This window comes from Sturnus vulgaris, chromosome 5, assembly GCF_052056855.1.
Source record: "Sturnus vulgaris isolate bStuVul1 chromosome 5, bStuVul1.hap1, whole genome shotgun sequence".
Lineage (NCBI taxonomy): Eukaryota > Metazoa > Chordata > Aves > Passeriformes > Sturnidae > Sturnus > Sturnus vulgaris.
Window position 1 is genome coordinate 73,041,658 of NC_142247.1, and position 12,527 is coordinate 73,054,184.

A 12,527-nucleotide genomic window follows, 5' to 3' on the forward strand; every position below is an offset into this window, starting at 1 on the left:
TTGGACATAAACTCTGCTGTTTGTGGATTAATTTTCCTGACCCTGACCACTTCTCACCACACAAATTTTTCCTAAAATCCAACCTGGAGCTCCCTCAGCACAACTCAGGACAGCGAACCTCAACCCATGGTCCCTCCTGATACTCAATCCTTAATTATTTTGGAAGGAATTTCCAATTCCACTGCCTCAGATGTAATTAAAGACATGACGAGGTAATTTCTGGAATAAACTCCTCCTTGGTAACCAGATGGCAGCACAGAAATAAAGAGATTTTTTGGTTTTTTTTTTTTTTTTTTGCAGGAGATGGCAAACATTTGGTGCTAAAATATTCCCAGAATCCTCCTGCTGCTCTGTGTGCTCAGGAATGGGACCCTGGGATGGAACATTAAAGGGTGATAAAAATACACAATAACACAAATATCCATCATGCAGGAGGACAATGGCATCATGCACAGACAATTCTTTTTTTTTTTTTTCCATGCTTTTTTCTGGATTTTGAGCTGGAATATTCTGTTGTTCAGTTTAGAGGTGGGGATCAAGTGATCATACCCAGAAGGAAGCTTGGCTTTTTAAAGGCATTTGTGGCATCTTAGTTTTTTTAATGGTGATTTTATTTTTCCCAGCATGTCCCAAATGGAAAAAACACATTTTTTTGGACAAGGGGATTTGAGGCATCTTATCTTTTTTTATGGTGATTTTATTTCTATAAGGATATCTTCCCAACATGTCCCAAATGAAAAAAAACCACATTTTTTTACACAAGAGGATTTTTGTCATCTTTTTTAATGGTGATTTTATTTGTATAAGGATATCTTCCCAGCATGTCCCAAATGGAAAAAATAAATTTTTTTGGATAACAGGATTTGTGGCATCTTAGCTTTTTTTATGGTGATTTCATTATTATGACATTTTCCTAGCATGTCCCAAATGGAAAAAAAAACACATTTTTTTACACAATGGGATTTTTGTCATCTTAGCTTTTTTTTATGGTGATTTTCTTTCTATAAGGATATCTTCCCAACATGTCCCAAATGTAAAAAACCAAAATTTTTTTGGACAAGAGGATTTTTGTCATTTTTAGCTTTTTTAATGGTGATTTTATTTTTATAAAAACATCTTCCCAGCATGTCCCAAATGGAAAAAACACATTTTTTTGGACAAGGGGATTTGAGGCATCTTATCTTTTTTAATGGTGATTTCGTTTTTATGATATCTTCCCAACATGTCCCAAATGGAAAAAAACCAAAAATTTTTGGTCAAGGAGATTTGTGGCATCTTAGCTTTGTTTATGGTGATTTTATTTGTATAAGGATATCTTCCCAGCATGTCCCAAATGGAAAAAAACCAAATTTTTTTGACAAACAAACGGGAATTTTGCCTGGCATGTTTTTTCTCTCGTTTTATCTGTCCTTCTCCAGCAATTTAATATTTGTCTCAATAATTGTTTGTAATTTTTTTTTTTTCCCCCTCAAACTACTTTGTGGAGCTTTTCTCCTTTTCAAGCTGGGACAGTCCATGGTCATTCCCACACTGCTGGTGCTGAGCCCTGAAACGTCACAAATTCCCAAAGGCAGCGCCAGCAAATCTAAACCGTCTAATAAATGACTATTAATTTATTAATAATTAATTGAATTTGCGTTTCCCAGGTTTATCCAGGAGATTGAGCTGGCCATGGAGCTGGGCCCAGCCAAGCAGTGTCCCCTGAGGGAATTCCTCACCGTGTACATCAAGAACATTTTCCTCAGCCAGGTCCTGGCAGAGATCAACAAAGAGATCGAAGGGGTCACCAAGGCCTCGGATCCCCTGAAAATCCTGGCCAATGCTGACACCATGAAGGTCCTGGGAGTGCAGAGACCTCTGCTGCAGGTAGGGACAAATCAGAGTGACCCCACCCCACCCCACTCAGGGTGTCCCTGGTTGTGTATCCAGTAGGGAAAAATGTGGAGATGATGGAGCAAATGCAGAGGAATCCGTGGAGCTGCTCCCGGCTGGGAGAGCTGGGAATGTTCACCTGGAGAGGAGAAAATTCCAGAGAGAGCTTCCAGAACATTCCAGAGCCTAAAGGGGCTCCAGGAGAGCTGGAGAGGGACTGGGACCAAGGGACAGAGGAACAGGACACAGGGATGGATGGGATCTTGGGAATGAGGAATTGCTGGCTGGGCTGGAATTGCCAGAGAATCCCTGGAATGGCCAAGGAAGGATTGGAGCAGCCTGGGATGCTGGGAGGTGTCCCTGGAATGAGCTTTGAGGTCCCTTCCCAGCCAAGGCAGTGCAGGATTCTGGGATTCAGGAGACTCAGAATCCATTGCCAGGGATTGGGATGGAAAATGGGGAGAGAAAAGAGAGGAGAAGGGAAGGGAGAGCCTTCATGGTTTGCTGAGATTCCAAGGGAAGGCCCTGGATCCATCAATTGCTTGGAGAGGAGATGGATCCAAGCTCAGGGTCTGGAGAGCTGGGAATTGGCAGCCTGGAGAAGGGAAGGATCCAGGGAGAGCTTCCAGAACATTCCAGGGAATAAAGGGGCTCCAGGAGAGCTGGAGAGGGACTGGGGACAAGGGACAGAGGGACAGGACACAGGGAATGGCTTCAGATTGGGAAAGGGGAGATTGGGGTGGGATGTTGGGAATGAGGAATATTTTCATGTGATTCTCCCTTAGAAGTTCTGGGGACACCTGGCAGTCCCAGAGCTGTGGGATCAGGCTCAATTCACATTCCAAGCTCCCAGGAGGAGCAGGGATGGGATCCAATCCTCCCCAGGTGACTGATGTGGAGCCCCAGAGCTCCCTGCACCAAAAAATGATGTGAGGGCTTTGGGCTGGAGGTGCAGGGTTTGGAGAGATCTCCTTGGAAACATCTTTTTTTGAATTTTTTTTTTTTTTTTTTTTTTTTTTTTGTGGAGCAGTGATAAAAGTTGTCATCCCAACCCCGTGGAGAACTGGGCAGGGTGGAATCCCAGCCCAAAATTCGGGATTTCATGTCTTGACTGGGACTGACTCTTGCTGTTGTCCATGTCAGGCTCTTGCAATTCTTGGAAGTTATTCCCTCTTTCCTGGGAAATCCTCTCTTCAGGGATGGATAATACTGGCAAGAGTCCTTAGGAAGCAGCACCTTTATCCCGAGCTTTTTGTGGTCATTTTCTATCCCAGTTTACAGCTGTAAAACACAGGGATATTATAATGCCATGCAATAATAGAATATTATTATTATTATTATTATTATTATTATTATTATTATTATTATTATTATTATTGTTATTATTATTATTATTATTACCATTTCCAGAACTTTTGATGGATTCATGACCACTAACTGTGGGTGCAGCAGGGCCAAAACAAAATCAAATTCCACAACAGCATTTCCAGAAATCCCTAGAGTGGAACAGCTTCTTTAGAAAGGGGCCAAAAAAATTCTCTTTGCAGGTGTTGAAATGATATTTTGGATTGTTTTCTTCTCAAGCTTTACCAGCCTTAATATGGATAAAAGTATTTTTTGTGCCTTGTGCCTTCATTTCCCATCAAAATGTGTTCTATAATATCAATATATTTCCTTAAAGCTCGTTAGGGGTTGAAGGCTTGGAATTTTCTCATCCAGTTCCTCCAATTTGTTTCTGGTGATGGATGGAAATCATTTTGAACTGGAGTTATTCTTGGTTAAAGTGGCTGTGGTCTCCTTGTTCCCGACATTAGAGAAGGATAATTCTCTGAAAAGAGAAGAAAAATTGCTGCTCTTTGAACCAACTCATCCGAATAAAATAAATCCTGTTGTTTTTCCATTCAAGGGTGGGGGGAAAAAAAATTAAAAAAAAAAAAAAAAAAAGGCAATTTCTACATGACAATGCTGGAACCTGGAGTCTTTGCTCCCATTACCTGATGGAAATGTGGGGAATGTGGGGAATGAAGTTTTCCCCTGTTTTTTTCCTGCTGGTGGGTTCCTGGTTTAACCATCTCCCTGAATCCTCTGTAGCTGTGATTGGAACAGAATTTACTGGAAATAAACTGGAATTAATCAGCCCCCACTGCTCAAGCTGCTTTGGGATCACTATCAGCACATATTTAAGCTGAATTTAAGCTGAATTTAGTGGGAGAGAAGAGATTTTTCCACCATTGTGTCCTCACGGATGAATCACCCATTCCTGCAAAGATTATCCTTAAAAAAAAATTAAAAAAAAAAAAAAATCGTCCTCTCTAAATATTCCGTTTTTACCGCCTCGGTTTCCATTCTTCCCTCCTCGAATGTAAAACACTCGAAACTCCGGCTGAATCACCGTGTGAAACTCATTTGTCTCAAAATTATTCAGCATTAAATTTCAGGCTGTAATTGTTTAAATCGATCCTAAATTAGGTTACAAGTGCCTCGACAGCTTCTTACAGCCTGTTCTTGTAGGGTTCTCAACGAGGTGATAAATCTTTCCACCCAGGTGGTCACTGGCCTGAAAAAACCCTCTTGCTCCAGCTCCAAAAAAAATGCAAATTGCTCCTCTCTGGAGCAGCAGAGTGGGATTTTTTTTTTCCTTTCCCTTCAAAGCCTCTGTGGTTTCTTCTCTCAGCATGGTGTGGATGATGCTCCTGATACTTTTCTGGCCAAACTCCAGAAAATCTCCCAAAAAAAAAAAAAAAACCAAAAAAACTTTAAAAGTGCAGCTGTTTTGCAGGATAATGACTTGCTGGAGCATGCATGGAGTCACTCAATTGTGATTTTCCAAAGACAAGTCCCTCAGAGCTTTTGGAATTTTATTTTTTTTTTTATTTTTCCCCATCAAACGAGTGGTTATTAAGGAGAAGGATGGTGTTTCTCCCAGTGCTGATGGCCCCCACGCTTTGATGGAGGCTGGATGTTTTTATTTATTAGTATAAAACAAATTAATTGTCTTTCCAGGCTGGCTCCCAGCCAGCAGCATCCATTCAGGAGCAGGCATGGCTGATCCATTGGGGTTTTTTTGGGGTTTTTTTTTCCCATTCAAGGATCATTTTAAAGCAATATGAATGGTTCTGAGCCTCATATTTCAATTTTTCTTTTTTTTTTCAGTGGCATGGTGTTACAACCAAGACGTTTTTAGCTCTTGTTTATGTGTTTCATGTCAAGAGGTGTAAAACCCACCCACTGCAGAATTTGTGCTAAATCTCCTTTTCCAGCTCAAAATGAGAGACAAAATCATCTCTCCGTGGGAGTCTGGCTCTCCCTGTTGCTTCCGATATTTCTTCAGATAATTTTTCCTTTTTTTTTTTTTTTTTTTGGCGGGGTGGGTGGAGCATTCAGTGCAATTTTTTTTTTTTGAAAACTTTCAGCTGCAGATGTGCGAATTCTCCACCGGGGAGTTCAGACCCGCACAAAAGAATGCAGAGTTGCTTTAGGCAGAGCATCGGGGCTCCAATTTATTTTATTTATTTTAAAAAACTCCACTTCCAGTGCATCCCAGGGCAGGGCAGTTGCGTGGGGACATTTTCCAGCCGTGCCCCTGGGGAGGGCAGAATTATTTTCGTCCTCTTCGGATCTTCAAAAGCAAAGTCACGCCCCACAAACCATCCCAGGGATGTGAGTCTGAGCCTGAGCTGGAGGGAACAGCCCCGAGTTTGAGGTTTCTGGAATTCCTGGAATCCCTGGATGCCCCTTCCCTGGTGTCAGGAAAATGAACGCACAAACAGCAGAGTTTGTGTCCAAAAAGGAGACACAGGAGTCCTTTTGGCTTTATCCCAATAAAGGGAGAGCCCATGGGACATTCCCCTGGCATCTCTCCGATTTTTGGAGCCTCCTTTTTATCCCAATTTCCCTCTCTCTTTCCCCATGGGCTGAGGGACTGGAGAGGCCCAGACTTCCCAAACCCCTGATCCCTGAGATTCCCCTCTAATGTACAACCCTCCCTTGGCATTTTTCATTCTTACAGAATTCACAGCTTTTCCCCATTGCTTCTTCCATCTTTCAATATCCAATTTCATTTCTCAGTTTGTTTGTAAAGGAAAATTTCTTTTTTTCCATTCATCCATCAGTGGAATCCATCCCATTGTTTCTTTTATCTCTCAGAGCTGGTTTGATCCACCAGCAGACCCAGAGCTCGTTTGGAAAGACAAATTCCACATTCCTCTCTCTGTCCTGCCCTGGAGCTGGGCAGGAGCTGGATAACCCTGGCTGGCTCTGAGGTGAATCATTAAATTGTGGGATATTTCGGGTTCAAAGGGACCTTTAAAGGTTTTTCAGTCCAGCCCTGCTGCCTCCAGCATCTTCCACTGTCCCACATTGCTCCAAGCCCCATCCAGCCCAGCCTGGAGCATTTCCACTGAGAGCTGGGTACAAAAATCTTGGTCCTGGTCCTCTCTGAGGCCACCGAGGTGTTTTGTTCATCTCAGCAAGAATTTGGGAACTGGGAGGGTGGGGAGGGCTGGGCTGGAATTCCCAGAGGTTGCCCCTGGATCCCTGGAAGTGGCCAAGGTTGGACATTGGGGCTGGGAGAGCAGAAAGTGTCCCTGCCATGGCAAGGGGGGGAATTGTGAGGGTTGGAACACAAAATCCCTGAATGATTTTATGCAGGAATCAGGGGTGCAGACCCCCAAACCTGACTCCCACATGGACATGTTTTTATATCCTATATATTAATTATTAAACCCATATTGTTCTGTTGCATACATTGATTTTATCCGAGCACGAATTCTTGTCATTTTCATTAGGCCCCCAAAAATCCTTTCTCGTGATTCTCATTATGATTACATCGTTCCTCATCATTCTTATTACAATTAAACAATAATTATATTCAATTACCAAACTATGGTTACATGGAACAATCATTTCATTTATCACATGATGATTACACAGGTGTAGCTTCACATGATCCAGAAAAAAAAAAAAAAAACCCAAATCTCAATATTCGTTCCCAGGGCCCAGTTCCCTTTCCCAGCCCCACCACACCCAACCTTCCTTTCCACCCCCCTGGATCTATTGGATGCAATTCCCGTGATTTTTAGGAACATTTTTAACCCTGTGCTCTCAGAATGGGATGGGATTTAGGGTCTCTTCCAACCCAAACCATCCTGGGATTCCATGAAGGGACCTCACCCTGGCATGTGCAGTTTAATTTTCATCAACTACTCACTAAACCCATAAAACTCGTAATAAATCAGCAGAGACTCCATTTTCTTCATGCAGGAAAAGCCAATTCTTTATTCACACAACTCATTTGATTAGTTTAATTGACAGTTTAATTGACGACTTTAATTGGTTAACAGCTTTCTTGCCAATTTCTCTATTGGTTAGGAAAAGGAATTTCACTTGTCCATCAGATCTCTCTGTTCTTGAATTGTTTACATATTTCTTCACTCATTCTCAGGGGACAAATCCATTGTTTGCCCAGGTAATGTTGGTTCTCACCCAGGAATAGTTTGTTGTGTTAATGAACCTTTCTTACCAAGATTACCCAGGGAAATTCCAAACTGCACTTAGAAGAAGTGACAGGCTGGTTTTAATTTAGCAGAGCTAAATTTTATGAGGCTTTTCTTTTATAATTTCTCTACCTGTCTACAACATAAACCCACTAAAACTTCCTTATCATTTACTTTATTTTTATTTTTTTTTCCCCCCTCTTGCTTTCAGTTTTTTCCACACAAGCTGGGAATAAACCACACATATCTGCCCCCAGCCTCCATGCCAGCCTTGATTGATTATTTTAATTACCCAAAGAGCCCCACCAGGCTCCCTCAGCAGCAGAAATCCTCATCCTGGTACCTCCCTGGGCAGAGGAGAATCCTTTTAGCCTGGCCACCCTCCTGCTTGTTTGCAGCTCCAGCTGCACTTTCCTCATTTGTGAACTCATTGAGAATCCCTGGCAGCAGAGCAGGGCCCTGGGATGCTGAGCAGCCTCTCCTCAGCCCAAAGGTTCTGCTGAAATTCCAGGGTGAAGTCACAGATCCAAGATTTCACCCAGATTTCCATTCTTCCTTTTTTTTTTTTTTTGCCCCGAGATTTCTTGCAATTTTAAAAAAATTTTAAACCAGTGCTTTGCCTTCAGCGGGGTTGTTTTGGTGATGGATGAGCTGCAGTTCCAGGAGGAAACTGGAAAAGCAAAATCTGAAAAACTTCATTTAAAGGAAACCTGTGCTGCTCCATCACCAACGTTCCTCCAGGAATTTCTTCCGTAGAAATCAGAAATCTTTTTTTTTTTTTTTTTTTTCATAGAAATCTTTCATGGAATTCCAGAATGGGGACCTCAAAGCCCATCCCATGGGCAGGGACACCTCCCACCATCCCAGCTTTTTCCAAGCCCTGACCTTGGCCTGGGAAGGACATCAAAAACTCCCACCAGCTTCTCTGGGAATCCTGGTTCTTCCATAACTCTCTTTTCCCTAGGAAAGTTTAATATTTATTATTCCAAAAAATGGTTTAATTTAGTTAGGCTGAGCTCTTTGCACCCATCACTGAAGTTTGGGTACCTCTGTCCCATCCCAGATATTTTTCCCTTCCCTCTTCTCATTCCACTCCATAAATCCCAAATCCAGCCTGGAACAGCCTCAACACGAAGCACTTGATGGATGAATGGATGGCTCAGAGAGAAGAAACTTCCCCTCCCCTCCAAAGTGCCATTATTTTCCTCCCCTCGCATTTTGCAGCCCATTTTCATTGAGGAAGAATAACTCTCGTTGCCAGGTTTTGAAATGTTTTCCTAAATCACAAGTGCTGCACGAGAAGAGCCATCACATCCTGAATAATTGATGGCTACTTTATTGAGTTGTCAGCACTAATTCATCCTCCTTTTGAAGGGCTGCGATGTTCAAAGGAGCCCTCCTTTCACAACGTGCTCGTTTTTCGAGGAAAAGTTCATTTTTATAATTACTTTTTTTTTTTTTTTTTTTTTCTCCTCCCCCAATGTGGAATGTAATTGTAGCTGTTCGGTGAGGCACCTTCCAGCTCGTTCATCCCCCTCTTAAAATGTAAAAATTCCTTTATTCCTGCTTTGGCTGCTCATTTCTCTGCCTCCCTCCTCTCGCACAGGTTTAATTATAGCCGTTTTTAAAAAGTGCATTTTGAAATATGACACCCGGCTCTGCCGCAGAACAAAAGAGACATTAATCTATTGTTGAAAAGGAAAGTAAAAAGCTCTTTTTTTTTTTTTTTTTTTTTTTTTTTTGTGTCTGTGTGTGTGTGGCAGGGGCTGCCCCTCCCTGACATGCAGCGTTCAGTGGGAGTATTTAGGATTTTGGAGGCAGGGACTTGTCAACAGGAGAATTATCAAAGGAAAAACAATGCAGGAATGCTGCCATGCCGCTGGAATATTCCTCCTGGCAGCCTGCCTCTGGAATTTTCCTCCTGAAGTGGATAAACTTTGCAGTTGGAAGGTTCATAAAGCTCTAATTGACATCTGAAAGAACTGAGGGAGGGCAGTGAATTAAAAGTTTCTCCTCCTGTAAATAGAGCCTTTCCATTAAAATAAAATAAAATTAAATTAAATTAAATTAAATTAAAATTACAGTTTCCCCTGACGCACACCAGGCTGTCAGAATAGTAATTTTAATTTTAATGTTAATTTTTTTTTTTTTTTTTTTTTTTGTGAATGATCTGCTTTCGTGCTGGGATTTTTGTTTTGTGTGATCTGCAGTGTAAAGAAGGGAAAAGCTTTTCCCTCTCCCCATGAAGTTGTTGAGGGGATCAGGTCTGGTCGTTTTGGGGCTGGTCCAGGATTTCCTGGGAAATTCACACCACTGGGATGAGCTCTTTAATTAAAATATTTAAAGACTTTGTGCCTGTAAAGAAAACTGCTGCAAGGTGTGAAAATCGAGGAACTCCTACAACAACTCTACTCGTGAGCCCTGGGCAGGGCTGTTTTAATTAATTAGGTGCTGATTAATTAATTAGGTGCTGCTGGGAAAGGTGAAGGAGGAGAGGACTGACAGGTGCTGGGTGTGTGGAGATGGAATCTCAGTTTGGAGCCACTGGAGCAGCAGCAGGGAAGGGAGATGAGATCCGGCCCCTTGGACCTAAAAAAATGTGGAAATAATGTGGAAATAATGTGGAAAAAATGTCAGTCGTTGGAACAGGAAAGGACAGAAGGAGATCTGGTCACTGAGCTGCATCCCACTCCTCTCTGAGGGAGCAACATCCCTCAAAAACCTCAGGAATTGCACACAATTAAAACAAAAACAAGCCTGGAAATGAAGAAAGCTAAATATTCCAGCTCCAAGGGAGCCCCAGGATGATTTTAGCCCAAGGCACGGGGTTTTCTCTGTTTAACTCTTATTTTTTTATCATTTAGGGGTGGTGTCAAACAAGCTGTTGAGTTCCTGCTCTGTCATTTTCCATCACAAAATGAAAAAAATGTGATTAATCCCTGTCCTCCCAATTAGCAAAGAGGTGTTGGGGGATGCTCCATCCCTGGAAGTGTCCAAGGCCAGCTTGGAGCAACCTGGGCTGGTGGAAGGTCCCTCCCAAGGCAATGGGGTGGAAACTGGATGATCTTTAAGTTCCCTTCATCACCCTGGGATTCCATGACCCCTTTTTTTCCTGGAATATGAGCTGCCAAAATGTGCAGGAGTTGGAGTTTTAGTCCTCCAGGTGCTGGCCAAGTCATGGACCTGGAAATAAAAACTCAGTGGGAATAATTTGGGCTGTCCCTTGTGTCGTTCTGATCAAAAACTTCGTGTCTTGCTCTGGAATTTCAGTTTATTCTTTTTCTTAAGTACTGGTCCAAAACAAACCTTTTTTTGAGGTCGATATTGATGTAGCAGAAATCTGAGCTGTTTTTTCAGAGGACTCAGGTTTGTCATAAGTAATTTCCAACTTCTTGTCCCCAAGAGTGGTGTTAGCAAGGATGCTCTGGAAGGATCCAGCAGCCAGGAATGCTTTAAATTCAGAATGCAGAAATTCCCTTTTTTTTTTTTTTTTTTTTTTTTTTTTTTGATGGACCCAAATTGTCTGTTTCCTGCACTGTACAGACCCCAGGTGGGATGATTATCTGATTATCCCATTTCTCCAACACTTCCACTGTTTGATTCTGTTCCCCATCAGGCCTGGCCGTGTGTTTTTCTGGATAAGATGGGAAATGGTTTTTTTCTACATAGGCATAAAAAAAACCCCAAAAAAACTTGAGCAAGCAGTTGTTGGATCAAAGAAATTTGGGATTTTTGAGCTTTCTGTGCTTTCTGGCACTGAACACTGCTTTTGATCTGAGGCCTTGGAGAAGGCTCCAAATTCGAGTGATGGAGTTAAAATCATGGGTGTGTAGTTAAATAAAAGTGTGTGATTTCACATGGTGAAAGGTTTTAAATTTGAGGTTTTTATAATATAGTAATAGGGATGGGACAGGATGGAGGATTTTGGGTGGTGTCTCTTTTGGTGCTCATCTTCCTTCTTCTCCATGGTTTCAGGCAGTAATTTCTGGTTGGACAATCAGTGTCACACTGAGGGTCACGGGAATTTGGTTATTGGGTTAAAAATATAAATAATATAGATATTATTTACCTGTTGGACTGTTTAGCTTTGAGAGTAGCAGCTGGTTTAACATCTTGCTGTTGACAAAGAGCAGTAACTGAGCAGTATCCTGGTAGTAACTGAGCTACTCCAGTTTGCTCCTTCTGTGTGGAAATGAGTGAAATTTGCTGCCGTTAATTGCAACAACATCACAGATGAATTCCCACCATTCCATCCAGGGGAGATTCATTTCTCCTGGGCTCTCCCATGAGCAATCTTGAGTGCCACTTGCCTTCCCAATAAAGCCTGGAATTCATCAGCAAATACGACAACGAAAATGACAACAGAAATGACAAAATCCCGGAGACGAACGATGTCGGCTCCGAGTTAATTCCCATTTCCCAGCAGGGCTCTGCAGTGACCCTGCTGGCTTTGGAAGCTCTGCAGTTTGGTTAATAGATGAATGTTTTGTGTGGATGGCTCCATCCGAGCCAACTTTGGCTCCCTGGCCTTTCCCACTGAACTCCCTGCGTGGATTTATCCACAGGAAAATCGGGGAAAACGACGGGAAAGAAAACAAAGAGCTCCTTCCCCACCGTCCACAGCTGCCTGGGAGGCCTCTCAGAGATGCTGTGGGGAGGGGAGATGGCTCTGTCAGGAAATGAGAGCCCAGTTCCGTGTGGGAAGATCCACTTTCCTCATCCAGCCCATTTTTCCTCCTCCAGGATTGCTCGTTGCGGCGCTGGCCGAGCGTTGAGCACGGCTGTTATCAGACATCTCCAAGAACCTGCTGACCCACTGGGTTTTTCACTTCCCAATTGGATGTCTTTCATTCTTTTTTCATCCTAAAATGTGGTTTTTTTTTTCTTGGGGGTGGGGGAAAGACAACTTCTTTTCCACGCTGCTCTTGTGCTGGATTTTGGGATTGGGGTTTTGCCATCGCACGGGGCTTTGGACTGACAGGAATCCTGAGTTAGGAGCAGCTGGATGCAAAAATGCTGAGTAGTTCCTTCAGTTGTTTTTACTTCTTTCCAGCAGTTCAGGGAGTGGAAATACTCAGTGTTTAGTGTAGGAAACTGTGAAGTGCAGCTGAATAATTTTTACTTCATTTTGGTTTCATATTTTGGATTAATGGGCAGATC

The 12,527-nt window shown here is 42.5% G+C and overlaps 1 protein-coding gene across 1 annotated transcript in view; it reads left to right on the top strand.

Moving 5' to 3' along the window:
• The window catches only part of EXOC4 (exocyst complex component 4), a 309,923-nt gene that overhangs the window by 223,377 nt on the left and 74,019 nt on the right, over positions 1-12,527 (top strand). The window contains exon 11 of the mRNA XM_088165994.1: positions 1,647-1,866. Within this exon, the coding sequence (XP_088022120.1) occupies positions 1,647-1,866 (220 nt within the window). The remainder of the gene's footprint in view (positions 1-1,646; positions 1,867-12,527) is intronic.